General features: G+C 42.7%; 1 protein-coding gene across 4 annotated transcripts in view; it reads right to left on the bottom strand.

Moving 5' to 3' along the window:
- The window catches only part of LOC106562885 (DENN domain-containing protein 1A), a 280,022-nt gene that overhangs the window by 151,888 nt on the left and 110,570 nt on the right, over window positions 1-17,564 (bottom strand). For all 4 annotated transcript variants that reach the window (XM_014127956.2, XM_045689822.1, XM_045689820.1 and 1 more), the window contains exon 6: window positions 89-158. In XM_014127956.2, coding sequence (XP_013983431.2) covers window positions 89-158 — 70 coding nt within the window. The remainder of the gene's footprint in view (window positions 1-88; window positions 159-17,564) is intronic.

A 17,564-nucleotide genomic window follows, 5' to 3' on the forward strand; every position in this document is an offset into this window, starting at 1 on the left:
AAACATTCTGAGCAAATAATGTAAGAAATAAAAAAAATACTGCAAACTTGGCAACCATGTATGTCGGCGGCATCTTGTCCACACTGACCTGGCCTTTGATTGTGTAGTCAGCGAGGATATTGAGCAACTTGTAGAACACCTCAAACCAAGGCAGATAGCTGTAAGAAAAGAAACACATAGTTGATAATTTCAGGTAAACACTATGCACTGCTGTGTCTAATGCATTATGAATGAATGTATAATGCCTTCCATCACCATTCCATCCACACACATCCTTATATTGGTTATCTTGTACATTACCCTGTTACCAATATGTCCAGGGCACACGTAAATGTTTTTGTACCCCATCCCATGGAAAGGAATGTAAATATTAGGGGAAGTAGCTGTCATCAAGACAGTTATATCTGAGAGCGAGAGAGAAGGGGGGACTGGACACAGTGAGCAGTGGTGTGTCATCTCCGAGGTGGTTCCTCTACATGGTTTGGTACTCACTCACCAAGTAATTTATCTGACAGCAGCTGTGCTTGTGTGTGTGTGTGGCCAGCAATGAGCATTCAGGGGGTATCCTTTAGGAGGTGGGCTTGTCAAGAATACAGAACAGGAGCCGTACTCTCTCTCTCTTCTCCTCTGGCCCTTAGGGTGACCAGGTGAAAGAGGGAGAGAAGAGAGAGAGGGGAAAGAGATAAGAGAGGTACAGGGGCTAGAGAGGGGTAAGTGCAAGGGGTAAAGGGAAGAGAGGGGAGAAGGGTGAGAGAGAAGAGGGTGAAAGGGGAGGGAGGTAGCCAAAGGTGAACGAAAAAGCAGAGGAGTGCATGAGTAAGGCATATGACAAAAATGTGGGGAAAAACAAGAGACAAACATAAAAAGATGGGAGAGTGGGTATTGAGTGAGACAAAGAGGAGGAGAAATATGTTTGATAGGACCCAGCAACCATCTCTTTCCCTCTATTTCTCTCTCTCTCTGCCACACGTCTTGGTCCTGCGAGCAAAGTCGTTGAAGTCCTCAGCTCTATTTATAATATCTTGACAAGACACACACCAGCGGCTGACGCGTGTTGCTTCGCTGAATGAGACCAGGATGGGTTTGGAGGCGTGCTGAAATGCCACAGTTCCCTCATTACGGAGACAGGTTTAATGGGCGAGCCGCTGCCAAGGCTAGTTTGACTGGGCCCATTTTTATTTACATTCGGAGACTGGCGAGGTGGCTGATTGCAGGGCTACACCTCCTCGTCGCATTTAATTGCGACTGCCAGTCGGCCTTGAATGTGCCCGCCTAGAGGTGTTATCTTGCTCATTACTGTAGCGGACATTGGCACTAGCTTCACCAACCCACCCTTCCCCATCACCACCCATTCCCCTCGCTTGAGATCCCACGGCTGACACCAACTGTCTCCTTGACGAGCCTTTCCTACGACCGTTCCACACTTAACCACTTTGTGCTTAATCCTCCTTCGGCCTTCATCCAGGCATTTTTCAAGGATCATATGCCTCTATTCAAATTCTATGCAAAAAAAGTGTGGCTTCAGCATTTATCGATACCGAAAACAATGGTGAATAAATTTGTTTGCCCATCTATCGATGCAAATTCTCACATCTAAAGTTTCAGGTTGGTTCAAAACCAGATACTCTTGCTCTTTCCATGCTCTGCCAGTATTGGTATACTTTCATTCCTGTCTTGGTACAGATTACCAGTAATGTGTTGACTTGACCACTAAAATCTAGATAAACCCTGGAGAACATTAAGTGCATACCTCACACTGACGGTATCAGGGGTTAATGGCTTGAAAGCAACCAATCAGAAAAGCCTCTAAATTAATTAGACCAAGCAGATTGTCGGTTCACCCACATAAAAAAAAAACGAATAGCAAATCTGAGATAGCAATAAGACCTTATCAGCTACACTATTACCATAAATAAAAACAGGCTGGCTTTACTGGAAAATGCACTTGGGAATGAACCAGCAAAAAAAATACTAAATTACCCTGCAGGTGTCTATTGCATTCCTATGTAGGTATAACCAAACTGGTATCAAGTGTGTGTGACTCAACACTAGATGCCCTTCGAGCTAAAGCCTAGGCATTAGCTCTGGGGGGGATCAGATCTCAAGCCGAAAAGTCGGAACTCAAAGTATCCCCAGCTACACTTTCCTGTTGTGTTCTTTCCCTCCCTCCCTTCCGCTGTCCCTCCCTCCCTCCATCCCAAGGAGACCCAGCTGGGCCTAGGCGATCCTGTTACACCACTGACAGCATTCTCCATTGCTGCTGTCTGTCCCAGGGGGGTGAGAGAGGACTGGGGAGGGGGTACTAAGAGATGAGGCTGCTGCTGGGCGACCTGCTTCAGATTGAGCACACCTTGACTGTGTCACTCAGCGGTAGAGAGAAGCCACCATGCACCACAGGGAGCGGCGTGGGCAGGGAGATGTGTGTGTATGGTGGTTGTAAGGATGTGTGTGTACATCTCTGTCCATGCGCATTTGTCTGTGTCTAGGCAAAAGACCTGGCTCAAACTTCTCATGGCAAGCTGAAGCCACATAGAATACGAATCAGTTTCTCCCCAGGGACTTTAACTCTGGTTATAGACCAGCTTCTGAATCTGTTTATAGCAGTGTGGGAGAAGTGTTCTTTTTTTGGTGTACAAAGCTGCAAGGTGCTCTGGTTGGGTCTACGTAAAAAAAAAATGATACGCTAAAATATGCAATGCATTTTTTTTTCACAAGAAAAAGAGGAGGATTTTAGTATGGAGGGTACGAGGTTAGTATGTGACCTGCATGCGCAACGGCAGCCGATTCTGTTCTGGGTGCAGAGTCTATGTACCAGGAGCCGCTCGCGGGTCCTTTAGTATTCTGCATTTCATTAGCCTAGATGAACGCTAAACATCCTTGACTCTGCAAGGGGGATCAGTGTTGGGAGCTAGGATTATTCCAAGCTGCGCATCCCACCAACTTGTCCTCTCCCTTTCTTCCCCTCCACAGTTACTGCCTCCTAATGAGGCCTGGCCTCATTTCACATGAATGTAGTGGAGAACATCAACAATGGCCCATGATAGAAAAGGGCTATGATAGGTATGGCCAATGATAACTGGAATACAAAGAGTATTTATATATAATTAAAGTTTATTTGAGTAGGGACAGATGCAGTAACATTGACATTGCAATTTACAACAGTAAGATGCATTGCACCAGAACACATTAGCTTGCGCGAAGAAAATGAAATATCAAATTTACATAAATATTCAGAACCTTTACTCAGTACTTTGTTAAAGGCACCTTTGGCAGCAATTAAAGCCTAGTGTCTTCTTGGGTATGACGCTACAAGCCTGGCACACCTATATTTGGGGAGTTTCTCCCATTCCTCTCTGCAGATTCTCTCAAGATCTGTCGGGTTGGATGGGGAGCGTCGCTACACAGCTGTTTTCAGATCTTTCCAGAGAAGTTTGATCGAGTTCGGGCTCTGGCTTGGCCACTCAAGGACATTCAGAGACTTGTCCCGAAGTCACTCCTGCGTTGTCTTGGCTGTGTGCTTAGGGTCGTTGTCATGTTGGAAGGTGAACCTTCGTCCTGAGCGCTCTGGAGCAGGTTTTCATCAAAGATCTCTCTGTACTTTGCTCTGTTCATCAATAACATTGACATTGCAATTTACAACAGTAAGATGCATTGCAACAGAACTTGCGCTAATTTACAGTGCCTGTCCCTAGATAGACTGTAAAATGACAAGAAAAGAAAGCAAAAAAATACAACAAAAAGTTAATAAATAAATATACGGAATAAAAATATAAACACATCATGCAACAATTTCAAAGATTTTACTGAGTTACAGTTCACATAAGGAAATCAGTCAATTGAAATAAATACATTTGGCCCTAATCTATGGATTTTACATTACTGGGAATACAGACATGAATCTGTTGGTCACAGATTCCTTTAAAAAAAAGTAGGGGCGTGGATCAGAAAACCAGTCAGAATTTAGTGTGACCACCATTTCCTTCATGCTGCACAACACATCTCCTTCACACAGAGTTGATTAGGCTGTGGAATGTTGTCTCACTTCTCTTCAATGGCTGTGCGAAGTTGCTGGATACTGGCGGGAACTGGAACACGCTGGCGTGAACATCGACCCAGAGCTTCCCAAACATTCTCAATGGGTGACATGTTTGGTGAGTATGCAGGCCATGGAAGAACTGGGATTTTTTTTGTCAGATTCCAGGAATTGGGAACAGATCCTTGCGACATGGGGCCGTGCATTATCATGCTGAAACAGGAGGTGATGGTGGGGGATGAATGGCACAACAATAGGCCTCAGGTTCTCGTCACGGTATTTCTGTGCATTCAAATTGCCATTGATAAAATGCAATTGTGGTCATTGTTCGTAGCTTATACCTGCCCATACCATAACCCCACCGCCACCATGGGGCACTCTATTCACAACGTTGACATCAGCAAACCACTCGCCTGCACGACGCCATACATGCTGCTGTCTGCCATCTGCCCGGTACAGTTGAAACTGGGATTTATCCATGAAGAGTACACTTCTCCAGCGTGCCAGTGGCCATCGAAAGTGAGCATTTGCCCACTGAAGTCGGTTATGACGCCGAACTGCAGTCAGGTCAAGGCCCGGGTGTGGTTGACAAGCACGCAGATGAGCTTGCCTAAGACGGGTTTTGACAGTTGGTACAGAAAATCTTTGGTTGTGCAAACCCACAGTTTCATCAGCTATTCGGGTTGCTCATCTCAGACGATCCTGCAGGTGAAGAAGCCGGATGTGGAGGTCTTGGGATGGCGTGGTTACACGTGGTCTGCAGTTGTGAGTCTGGTTGGACGTACTGCCAAAATCTCTAAAACGACGTCCCCCGCACAATGTGCACCTGTGTAATGATCATGCTGTTTAATCAGCTTCTTAATATGTCACACCTGTCAGGTGGATGGATTATCTTGGCAAAGGAGAAATTCGCACTAACAGGGATGTAAACAAATTTGTGCCAAAAAATTAAGAGAAATACATTTTTTGTGCGTATGGAACATTTCTGGGATCTTTTATTTCAGCTCATGAAACCAAGACTTTACATGTTGCATTTATATTTTTGTTCTGTATTGTCGTGTCTTTGGCATCATTAAGAATGAAGACATATTTATCAAATAACTCTCTGTAATTATTATTACGCAATTAACCTGATTAATCATGTAACTGTAATTAACTAGGAAGTCGAGGCACCAAGAAAAATATTCAGATTACAAAGTTATAATTTTCCTAATATAACTTTCAGATATTATAATATCTGATCTATTAGTCTTCTGATTAATGACAAATTAGTTACCTCACATCAGTCTCATTCCAAACGTCGTAAATTGTTGGTTATCTGCACGAACCTAGTCTTCACTATGAGTCATCCATACATCAATTGTCTTAAAATAATTTATTTACTAACTAAGTAAGTCACAGAAATGCATAACAAACAGTAGATATCGTTACAAGAAATGATAGAGGAATGTGCCCTAGTGGGCTAAACCGGCATGGCGGCTTGTTAGACAAAAGGGGAGTGGGGGAGGCTGAGAAGACACTACAGAGTTGATAATTATAACAATTGAAATGCTAAACCTTTGCACATGAACGCTCACTCATTCGGGAATAATTGCAATCAATATATATATATTTACGCTCTGTGTGTCGTCGGGATCTTTGTTGAAAAGTTTGTTTCTGTTGGAGAGTTTGTCCACGCTCTCTCTCTCTGTCGTGGTTAGAATGGATCGTTCAGAGTGACATTCATTCATGTCGTTATAGGACAGATGTTTCATCGGTCTTCGCGTTCAATGATACCGAATTCCTAGCTGCAGACTAGTAATTAATATCAAAGACTTGTTCTTATTCTGTCGGTATCGATAGTCTAAGAGTTTAACCATGTGGTATGGTTAAAGTTCAGAAAGAGGAATGCATGGTCAAACCTTGCCCCTCTCATTATCGAGGTAAGCTGGTCTGGTGATTGAAAACCTGGGTGGGGGTTATATTCAGAATAACAGAAAAAGGCTGTCTCATGACGCCAGGTCCCGTCTGTTCATGGGGGCATGCCGATGACTTAGTGAAACCTTAAACAGAAATACAATTCTCTCACATTAACATCATTACAAGCATCCCAACATAGCCCAAATAGCTTTATCCTTATTCATTCATTTTATACAACCATTAGATGTAAGTCTCACAACTGAGGCTATTATATAAACAGCGCCATGGTAATGTGGCCGTATTGTCTCTCATGAGCTTCACAAAATTGTACCAAACGGACCAGTTCGTAACTGGATTCTTCACCAATCTTTTATACATTCTCCAGAACCTGAATATTGTTCGGTTGTCAAGTTCTGTGAGGTAGAAGAATTCTTCCTTTGTTTGGTCTATGAAAACTCACTCTGTCTCCATACTGTGGCCATGAGGCAGGATATTCTCTTAGGAATTTACGACCGCTCTCACAGAGCCTGGGTGTGGGAGACAGAGGTAGGGGGATGGTGCATAGAAAACCCAAAGAGGGCAACGTCATGACAGTATACATACACATATACATACATTTATTTCCATACATGCACACATACATAAACAAACAAACAAAAACAATGACAAAACATACAGTTTCACAAACAAAGACTGAAACCAAGCCCAGCCCAAGACTAAAAGACCAAGCCCGATGGAAAACAGCTATTGCCCTCTAGTCCAGAACATGTCATTATGTGTGTTCAGAAACCCTGTTAAGAGGTCTATAACTGATCACGTTTGCCACAATTTGAGCCAGGCTTTTACTGTAAACAGAGAAGGTTGACTGGGCAAGTGCTGTCCTGTACATCATAACTCAACAGTTACCAATATTCAATGTACAGCATGAGTTATCAAGCCATTCTACAATTGAAACCATATGTTGTGTCAACACATCAGTAGGGACATCAAACGTTCAGCCTGCTGCAGAGACCCAAAGGATGCTCTAGTCTAGAGTGCCTGGTTAAATTGTGCTTAGGAGCATTTGTTTTACTTTCTCCATGGTTAATGTAGAAAGAAATAGATGTAATTGTTGTAAAAATGTGTGAGTGTGCTACATGACTATCATCACATATTAAAATATTGAATTACTTTAACATATTTAATTATGTTATATTACACACATTTCCCTATGGTGGACAGGACGTGTTACTACATTACACAGACTAACGTTTTCACCACACAACAATTACATCCTTTTTACCTCAGATTGGTGATGTTAGTATTACAGTTTATAGTCATCACAATATCACAAAATCATTTGCTTAAGACAGATCCATATCTTGGTTTAGTACCAGTGTTTTTGTGATAAGCACCTCCGATAATTAATGGATTTGAGGGTTAATCTGTAATTCAAAAGAAAGCCAACCCCTGTCGCTATTTAGAAACTGATGTTAAGTGGTGATTCGTTGAAATGATCCAGTCAAAAAAAGTGTTGTTTCCTTTTCTGTATTGGTCATCTACTGAAATAATTTTCTCAGAGATATAAATTGATAAATGGCTCCGACAGGTTATCTATTGACAGATACATGTAGTATACCCAAATTCATTGAAATGTGAGTGTTAGGAGAGCGTCAACGGCACATGTCGCTGCGGTTATTGTCCCAGTTCCATTGATTTCAATACAATATCGATATGTGATTAATTTGCACACGCTATTGATTACAGTAGAACAAGCTAATCAATTCCAGTCTTAAGTGACTGCTTGGTAAATATTAGTGTGTGTGCAGTTTAGAAGGTACTCATTTAGCAAATACAAGTAATCTGAACACAAGATGTGAAATGTGTGTGTAGGGAGTAACTTTTATGTATTGGTCTTCAAAATACCACAAATTATTTCAGCATATTGATTATGAATTTGGACATCTAAAATCTGTGTTTTGACACGGCCATAAATCAAAAAGCCATGACAACAATAAGCACCAATAGTATAATTTCAATGTATGTTTAAGGAACATAAAAATGGAACTTATAACATCATTTTCTACATAATTCTACATTATCAGGTAAAACCTACTGAATGAGCCCAAAAACTAGTCTTGGCCATAGTGGAGTTTGGAGTGTGACTGTTTGAGGTTGTGGACAGGTGTCTTTTATACTGATAACAAGTTCAAACAGGTGCCATTAATACAGGTAACGAGTGGAGGACAGAGGAGCCTCTTAAAGAATAAGTTACAGGTCTGTGAGAGCCAGAAATCGTGCTTGATGTAGGTGACCAAATACTTATTTTCCACCATAATTTGCAAATAAATTCATTAAAAATCCTACAATGTGATTTTCTGGATTTTTTTTCTCATTTTGTCTGTCATAGTTGACGTGTACCTATGATGAAATTACAGGCCTCTCATCTTTTTAAGTGGGAGAACTTGCACAATTGGTGGCTGACTAAATACTTTTTTGCCCCACTGTATTCCCTTTGCTATGAAGCCCCTAAATAAGATCTGGTGCAACCAATTACCTTCAGAAGTTATATAATTAGTTAAATAAAGTCCACTTGTGTGCAATCTAAGTGTCACATGATCTGTCACATGATCTCAGTATATATACACCTGTTCTGAAAGGCCCCAGAGTCTGCAACACCACTAAGCAAGGGGCACCGCCAAGCAAGCGGCACCATGAAGACCAAGGTTGTGTTAACGGTTGTTACTTCTATTGTCAATTATGTTGTTAATGTTGTTACCAATTTTAATGTATTTTATGTACAAATGTATGGTTTTTCTTCATTTAGATTTCAGGGAGAATTTCACTATACATTTACAGCTTTGCCAACTTAATACTGTAATTTGCTTTACAGTAGAGATGCTATGATATACTGTATTTCACAATACTATTTTCCTCACTGTAAAACATTACAGCATCCCTGGAAACTTACAGCAGGTATGTGTAATGTGTTTCTACAGCAAGGAAAACAGTACTGTAAAATATATTACAGCATCTCTGCTGTAATGCAAAATTGCAGTATTAAGCTGGCAACTCTGATTTTACAGTGTACTTCACTAATATTGAAGATACTGACCCTGATCTCTCTTTCAATGAACATATTAAGAATATTTAAAGGACATGTTTTTTCCATCTTTGTAATATTGCAGAAATATGAAACTTTTTGTCAAATTATGCAGAAAAGCTAATCCATGCTTTGTCACTTCTAGATTAGACTATGGCAATGCTCTCCTCTTCGGCTACCCTGATAAAGCACTAAATAAACTTCAGTTAGTGCTAAAGATGGCTGCTATAATCCCCCAAAAACTAACATTACTCCAGTGCTAGGCTCTCTACATTGGCTTCCTGTTCAGGTTAGGGCTGATTTCAAGGTTTTACTGCTAACCTACAAAGCATTACATGGGCTTGCTCCTACCTATCTCTTCGATTTGGTCCTACTGTATGCTATGGTCACAAAACACGGGCCCCCTTACTGTCCCTAGAATTTCTAAGCAAACAGCTGGAGGCAGGGCTTTCACTCTAATGGAGCTCCATTTTTACTTAACCTTTATTTAACTAGGCAAGTCAGTTAAGAACAAATTCTTATTTACAATGACAACCCACTGTTTCCCGGTAGGCCAACTGCCTTGTTCAGGGGCAGAACGACAGACTTTTACCTTGTCAGCTCAGGAATTCGATCCAGTAACCTTTCGGTTACAGGCCTAACGCTCTAACCACTAGGCTACCTGCCACCCTCATTCATTTATAGAATGATCTGCTTATCCATGTGAGAGATGTAGACTCGGTCTCGACCTTTAAGTCCTTACTGAAAACTCATCTCTTCAGTATGTCCTATGATTGACTGTAGTCTGGCCCAGGGGTGTGAAGGTGAACAGCTAGGCACTGGAGCGACAAACTGCCCTTGCTGTCTCTACCTGGCCGGTTCCCCTCTCTCCACTTGGATTATCTGCCTCTAGCCCTATTATGGTGGCTGAGTCACTGGCTTACTGGTGCTCTTCCATGCCATCTCTAGGAGGGGTGCATCATTTGAGTGGGTTGAGTCACAGACTTGATCTTCCTGTCCGGTTTTGCGCCTCCTCGGGCTCGTGTGGGCTCGTGCAGTGGAGATTTTTGTGGGTTATACTTGGCCTTCTCAGGGTAGTAAATTGGTGGTCTGCTGATATTCCTCTAGTGGTGTGGGGGCTGTGCTTTGGCAAAGTGGGTGGGGTTATATCCTGCCTGGTTGGCCCTGTCCGGGGGCATCGTCGGACGGAGCCACAGTGACCCCCGACCCACCCGTCTCAGTCTCCAGTATCTATGCTGCAATAGTCAGTAGGATCAGTCTGTTATATCTGGTGTAATTCTCCTGTCTTTTCTGGTGTCCTATGTGAATTTAAGTACACTCCCTCTAATTCTCCCTCCCCTCCCGGAGGACATGAGCCCTAGGCTCATGCCTCAGAACTACCTGGCCTGATGACTCCTGGCTGTCCCAAGTCCACCTAGTTGTGCTGCTGCTCCAGTTTCAACTGTTCTGCCTGTGGCTAGGGAACCCTGACCTGTTCACCAGACGTGATACCTTGTCCCGGACCTGCTGTTCTCGACTCTCTCTCTCTCTCTCTCTCTCTACCACACCTGCTGTCTCGACTTCTGAATGCTCGGCTATGAAAAGCCAACTGACATTTACTCCTGAGGTATTGACCTGTTGCACCCACAATAATCACTGTGATTACTATTTGACCCTGCTGGTCATCTATGAACGTTTGAACATCTTGAAGAACAATGGCAATGTACTCTTAAATGTCCATGTACTCTTTTAATCTCTACCTGGCACAGCCAGAAGAGGACTGGCCACCCCTCAGAGCCTGGTTCCTCTCTAGGTTTCTTCCTAGGTTCTGGCCTTTCTAGGGGGTTTTTCCTAGCCACCGTGCTTCTACACCTGCATTGCTTGCTGTTTGGGGTTTTAGGCTGGGTTTCTGACCAGCACCTTGTGATATCAGCTGATGTAAGAAGGGCTATATAAATACATTTGATTTTGTATAGCACTTTGTGACATATGCTGATGTAAAAACGGCTTTATAAATACGTTGGATTGATTGACCCCATCATTTTCTACAGTACTTACACTGATCTATGAGTGACTAAAATCCCTGGACAGGTCCTCAACAGATTGAATAAAGAAATTGAACTCATGTGCAATTTGGCTGTTATCAGTGATAGATTGCCCCCCACCTTTAACTCATTCACTCTACTCTTAATTTTATTCTGCGGTTTTGTGAAGCTTCCATTTCATGGCACTATTAACTTTAGCATCTCAAATCAAAATCAAATCTTATTGGTCACATACACATGGTAGCAGATGTTAATGCGAGTAACGAAATGCTTGTGCTTCTAGTTACGACAGTGCAGTAATATCTAACAAGTAATCTAACAATTCCACAACAACTACCTAACATATACAAATCTAAAGGGATGGAATAAGAATATGTACATATAAAAATATGGATGAGTGATGACCGAGCGGCATAGGCAAGATGCAATAGATGGTATAAAATACAGTGTATATACATATTAGATGAGTATGTAAGATGCCTAAACTTTATTAAAGTGGCCAATGATTTTGAGTCTGTATGTGGGCAGCAGCCTCTGTGCTAGTGATGGCTGTTTAACAGTCTGATGGCCTTGAGATAGAAGCTGTTTTTCAGGCTCTAGGTCCCAGCTTTGATGCACCTGTACTGACCTCGCCTTCTGGATGGTAGCGGGGTGAACATGCAGTGGCTCGGGTGGTGGTTGTCCTTGATGATCATTTTGACCTTCCTGTGACATCGGGTGCTGTAGGTGTCCTGCAGCGCAGGTGGTTTGCACCCGGTGATGCGGTGTACAGACCGCACCCTTGTGCAATATTTCTCTTTGGCAGCCTTAAGATCCTCAACCACACTATTTCTCAGTGCTTTATATCTTTGCAAATCAACACAATTCTGGCTTTCTACAAACATCTTTAAAACATGACGATTTGTTTAATTAGTTACCTTATGGAGTCACCTAACCAGGGCAGTTGTGCTTTTCAATGAATACTTTTACCCCATTTTCAGATAATTATTGACAATTTGTCCTATAGAGGTTGTCATTTCATTACAACATGAATTGATATGTTAATTTGATAGCACATTATCCCAATTGACAGTCTTAAATTCCCTCTCAAACTGTGGCAAATCTTTATTTGGCATGTAACTCTATTTACTTGAGCAGAATAACCAGGAAGATGTTTCTTTGATATTTTACATGCAATTAAGGTAATATAGTGAACAGAGTCCTCTCACTAGATTATGTTTTTGTAATTCAATCCTCTCTGATTGTGAATACCAGATCTATCTTTGCCTGGCTGTTTCTGGTTATTCTGGTGTGCCCATGAACCATTTGTCAAAAATGAGTTGTCATGACTGCTTTAAGCTTATTTTGCCTGGTTTGAAGTCACCAAAACCAGCCATTCGGACTTGGATTTAAAAGATTTAAGTACTTCTTTTAATTTGACATTATATTGTACATCACCTGCAGGGGATTATAAACAACGAGAATAAATAAATGTATTTGTGAAGACATCAAAACTATGAAATGACTCATATGGAATCATGAAGAAGCAAAAAAGTTTTTAACAAATATATGAGATTATTCAGAGTACCCACCCTTTGCCTTGAGGACAGCTTTGCACACTCTTGGCATTCTCTCAACCAGCTTCACCTGGAATGCTTTTCCAACAGTCTTGAAGGAGTTCCCACATATGCTGAGCACTTGTTGGCTGCTTTTCCTTCACTCTGCGGTCCAGCTCATCCCAAACCATCTCAATTGGGTTGAGGTTGGGTGATTGTGGAGGCCAGGTCATCTGATGCAGCACTCCATCACTATCCTTCTTGGTCAAATAGCACTGGCCTCCACAATCACCCGAACTCAACTCAATTGAGATGGTTTGGGATATGTGGGAGGGCTCCGAGAGCATGACAGAGATGCAGGCAACTGCTCCCTTTCTTTGGCCTTGACTCTTTCCTTAATTTTTTCCTCCATGTCTTCCTTGACTTCTCAAATCTCTGGAGTTCCCATTCAAAATTATTTATTATCCCCTGACATAAAATATCACTGAATTAATGCATAGCATCCTTTTCCGTCACTCCATTGACTATGAGCTGTCGTAAAAATCTTCCCCCCAGCACCACAATCCCCCAAGATGACTCTGGGATCTTATGAAGGACTCCCATGTCTATATGCTTTCTGGGTATGTGTGATACACTTTTTCCTTTAGTCCTTTGCCACACACACATCACAATTCCCTAGACAAAACCGCCTCCGACTAACAAACGAGGAACAGATGTTCTTGTTCAAATCAGTCAATTAAAGTCCAATAACACTTTACCTTTGATTCCCTTGCATGGCATTCTTTAACCGACACGGCATCGACACGTGGTATGCCAGGTGTATAAGATGCATTTTCTTATGCACACTCACACACGACAGCCCTCCACTGTCCCGCATCCGCGTCAGACACCACTAAAACTTTACGAGCCTAACGCCTTCGTGCCATAGGCTGGCCGTGGCAGCACTCCTGCTCCACGACAATTTATCACGTACCGCCAGTGCCTGTTTTGTTTGTAACCAAACACTTCCTCTATTTCCTCGCCGTCGGCCCCTCAGAACTTTTGGCGAAGCCTTGTTTCATGGGGTCAGGGGTTAAACAAAGGCGGAGGAGTGACTCAAGGCTCAGGTAAAACAGCTGGACGGAGTAGCAGGCCCCCAGGGACCGCAGCAGGGTCTTAAGCCAGGGGGGCTTTTTAAAGAAGGTGTCTGGGAGCTGAGGAGCCTGGGGCCGATTAGAGAGGTAGTAAAATGAATGGACGGGGAGTGTGAAACATCCCACTGAATTTCATTTGGATGTATCTCAGTGCTAGTATGGCTGTCGGCCAGGCTCCGTTTACTTAGCAACATATATCACATACAAGCTGACTTGGCTAAATGTTGAAGGTTTTTTTGTTGTCAAGTGCCTGGCTACTGGAACAAGACATGTTTCCGATCTCACAAGTGCTTTCATAAAGCCCAGTCCTCAGAGTTAAGTAGCTTGTCAGCTGTAGTGATTACATCTCCTTGCAAAGTGATAGTACATGACCTGGTATAGTAGCAAAATTAAATTCCTATATCATACAATTCTACCACAGTAGGGATTTACGTTGGACCATTTCAGAAGGATGTAAATGTGGTTCAATCCATGTGGTTCAATCTCAATCCCAGTACAAAGGACATAAACGAAACGGCACTCTCAAAAGTGCATCAACTATTGCTCAAGTAAGGACATATTTGTCAAGAAAAGATAAGTAGCATTTACAGTTAGCCTAAGCTCCAGGGGTAACACACTATTTGATAGTTTCAGACATGTTAAATTAGCAACACTGCCCTGCTAATTGACCGGCGATCTAACAACCCCTTCTCCAATCTCTGACAAAATAAGGTTTTGCTTCAGAGTCAAGACGTGGGGGTGAGGAGGTTGGGAGTTGTGGAAGTAGGTGGGGGGGGGGGGCGACAGGCAAGACATAAATGCGTCAACAAGCATTTTAATTGGCTGGGAGTGAATGACTTCTGTGTCCTTCCCTGGATGGCCCTTCCGCTCTACTCAGTCTTAACGTTCCTCCTCCCACCCTGTAAAAAGGCCCAGGCAAGGGAAGTGATTACGCCAGGTCTGCTGCTGTCAGACACACAAACAGACAAAAATGCACGAGCGTGGTCACAAGGGGATCACTGATATGGTTCTCCATCAATACACCAGCTAGAAGCTGTGAGAGAGGTGGCGCTAGCAAAGATTCAACATCTGCTTGCAAATGTGCATATCCCAAAGAAGGCTGGGGAAGCAGAGCAGGCAGTGCTCCCCCTTTTTCCCTAAGATCCAGAAAGTATAGCTCAATGGAGTGTTCTCCATAACAAAGCAGTCATCTTCGCCATGCAAAGGAAAATAATCCCCCTCAGAATCCTAAAAAGGGCTTAGGGAGTTTCCCAATGAGCCCTGGAAACCTGTTCACCTGTAGAATGGTCGACCGGGCATGGTTAGGCTTCCCCTGTATTGTTGTACAGAGTAGCGGTGCATACCAGAACTGGGGGGCCAAAAAATTGCCTCTCCTCCATTTTCTCATGTCACAAAAGTGAGCTGAGGCACAGAGAATAGAGTTTTGCATACTCTCCTCCTCAGCCGCAAAGGCTGCGTCCTAGGTTGCCCACTCCTTCCTACCTTCCTTAGGAGAATTAGAGGTGTGGATCCTTGCTGCAGCGTAAAACTGCTTCCCTACAGATTTGGCCTGGTTCAGGGGCCTAGCCTGAGTGTTGGCCGACTGCTGGGGACCTCAGTACTCAAAGGCCAGCTTGTTGCCCCCTTCCGGTTGTTAGGCTGGGGCGAGATGCAGGAACCAACGGGCTGTCAACGGGGCTTCGCCTTTCTTGCTAGTCACACTTCTGATTCATGGCGGCGACCCCCAAAAAGCTTGAATACTCCATTGAAAATGCCCCAGTGGATAAAAAGTCTAGGATAAAAACTGATACTGAACATAATTGATGAGTGTATCGCAATGAATCACATCGATTCTAACATTTGTTGCATATACATACACATTCATTCCATTCTACATTTTTATCTGTCAGAGCTGTGTCTGTACAGCTGTGTGTGTGTGTGTAAATTATGTATGTCTATGGTGTATGTACTATGTATCCTGAATAATGCGCTGCTGCGCCTCGATCCAGTCAGTGAGGGAGGTCACTGTCACCTCCGCTGGGCAATCCTCGCATGTAGGGAACTTTCTCAGGATCCGAACAACATATTTCAGGAGTGGAGCACCAAAGGGTCTCCCGTCGCGATGTTTTGCAGAAAAGATGCTGTTCCTGTAGAAAGCTCCATTCAGAATAGCCGCCACTCTATTCCATTTCCCTGGATCTCTGGGGAACAAGTTGAGGAGCTCGTCCATGTGAATTCAACAAGGCTTGATATGATTGACATTTCCCCTCTCGGTCATGAAGCTAGAAGCTGTGGAGAGAGGTGGCGCTAGCAAAGATTCAACATCTGCTTGCAAATGTGCAAATCCCAAAGAAGGCTCTAAGGGAAATGAATAACAAAACTGTTAATGTGGTGAGAAAGTGGCTATGCTTAAACACACACCACAGGTGACAACGCCTTCCTGAGGCAAAGAGAGGGGGGGTTAGGTGTCCCGAATATTGAGTGGATTTACAGTGCTTACTCACCTGTTGAACATGCTCAACAGTGAATATGTGGCAGTTAAGGAGTTAGTCAGAGCCTCCATCTTTCTGGACCTATGGAGGCGGAAGGTTCCACTGGCCAGGAACACTGAGGACAACTTCCTGGGCTTCAGGATGAAGGCCAATGGCACGGTTGGTTAAGAGCCCATAAAATGGCAGCAATCACCTCCGGCGCCATCATGCTCATTGTATCTGGCCAAATGCAATTTTTTCCAAAAGTTTACTAAGTGTTGGTAACAGGCTGATTGGTCGGCTATTTGAGCCAGTAAAGAGGGCTTTACAATTCTTAGGTAGCGGAATGACTTTAGCTTCCCTCCAGGCCTGAGGGCACACACTTTCTAGAAGGCTTAAATTGAAGATATGGCAGATAGGAGTGGCTATATCGCCCGCTATAATCCTCAGTAATTTTCCATCTAAGATGTCAGACCCTGGTGGCTTGTCATTGTTGATAGACAACAATCATTTGTTCACCTCTTCCACACTCACTTTATGGAATAAAAAATTACAATGCTTGTCTTTCATAACACTATGTTTAGTGTCAGCGTTTGTTGTTGGCATGTCATGCCTAAATTTGCTAATCTTGCCAATCAAAGAAATCTGTAAAATAGTTGGCAATATCAATTTTGTTATGAATGACCGATCTGATTCAATGGATGATAGAGCCGAGTTTGGCTTTTTGCCCAAAATTTCATTGAAGGTGCTCCAAAGCTTTTTACTATAATGTAATTTAACATTGTTTCATAGTGTACTTTCTTCTTTTTTTTAATTCAGTTTAGTCACATGATTTCTCAATTTGCAGTATGTTTGCCAATCGGTTGTGCAGACAGACGCTTTTGCCTCATCCCTCCCAACCATACAATTTTGCAATTCCTCATCAATCCATAGGGATTTAACAATTTTTACAGTAATTTTCTTAATGTGTGCATGGTTATTAGTGACTGCGATAAGCAATTTCATAAATGGGTCAAGTGCAGCATCTGGTTGATCTTCATTACACACCACTGGCCAACAAATATTATTTACATCAACAACATAGGAATCACTTAAACTAGTGTATTACCTCTTATACACTATATTAAGCCCAGCCTGTTGGAACTTTGATTTTCCTAGAAATGGCTACTAAATTGTATTCACTACATCCATTGGATTTTTTGATACTGCTTTAAAGCAAATTTCTGCAACATTAGTAAATATGTGATCAATACATGATGATGATTTAATTCCTGTGCTGTTAGTAACTACCCTGTTAGGTTGACTGATGACCTGAGCCAGGTTGCAGGCACTAGTTACGGCTTGAAGCTTTCTCTTTGGTGGGCAGCATGATGAAAGCGAGTTAATATTTAAATCACCCATCTCTGTT

The sequence above is a fragment of the Salmo salar genome, chromosome ssa11 (genome assembly GCF_905237065.1).
Source record: "Salmo salar chromosome ssa11, Ssal_v3.1, whole genome shotgun sequence".
In the NCBI taxonomy this organism is placed as follows: domain Eukaryota; kingdom Metazoa; phylum Chordata; class Actinopteri; order Salmoniformes; family Salmonidae; genus Salmo; species Salmo salar.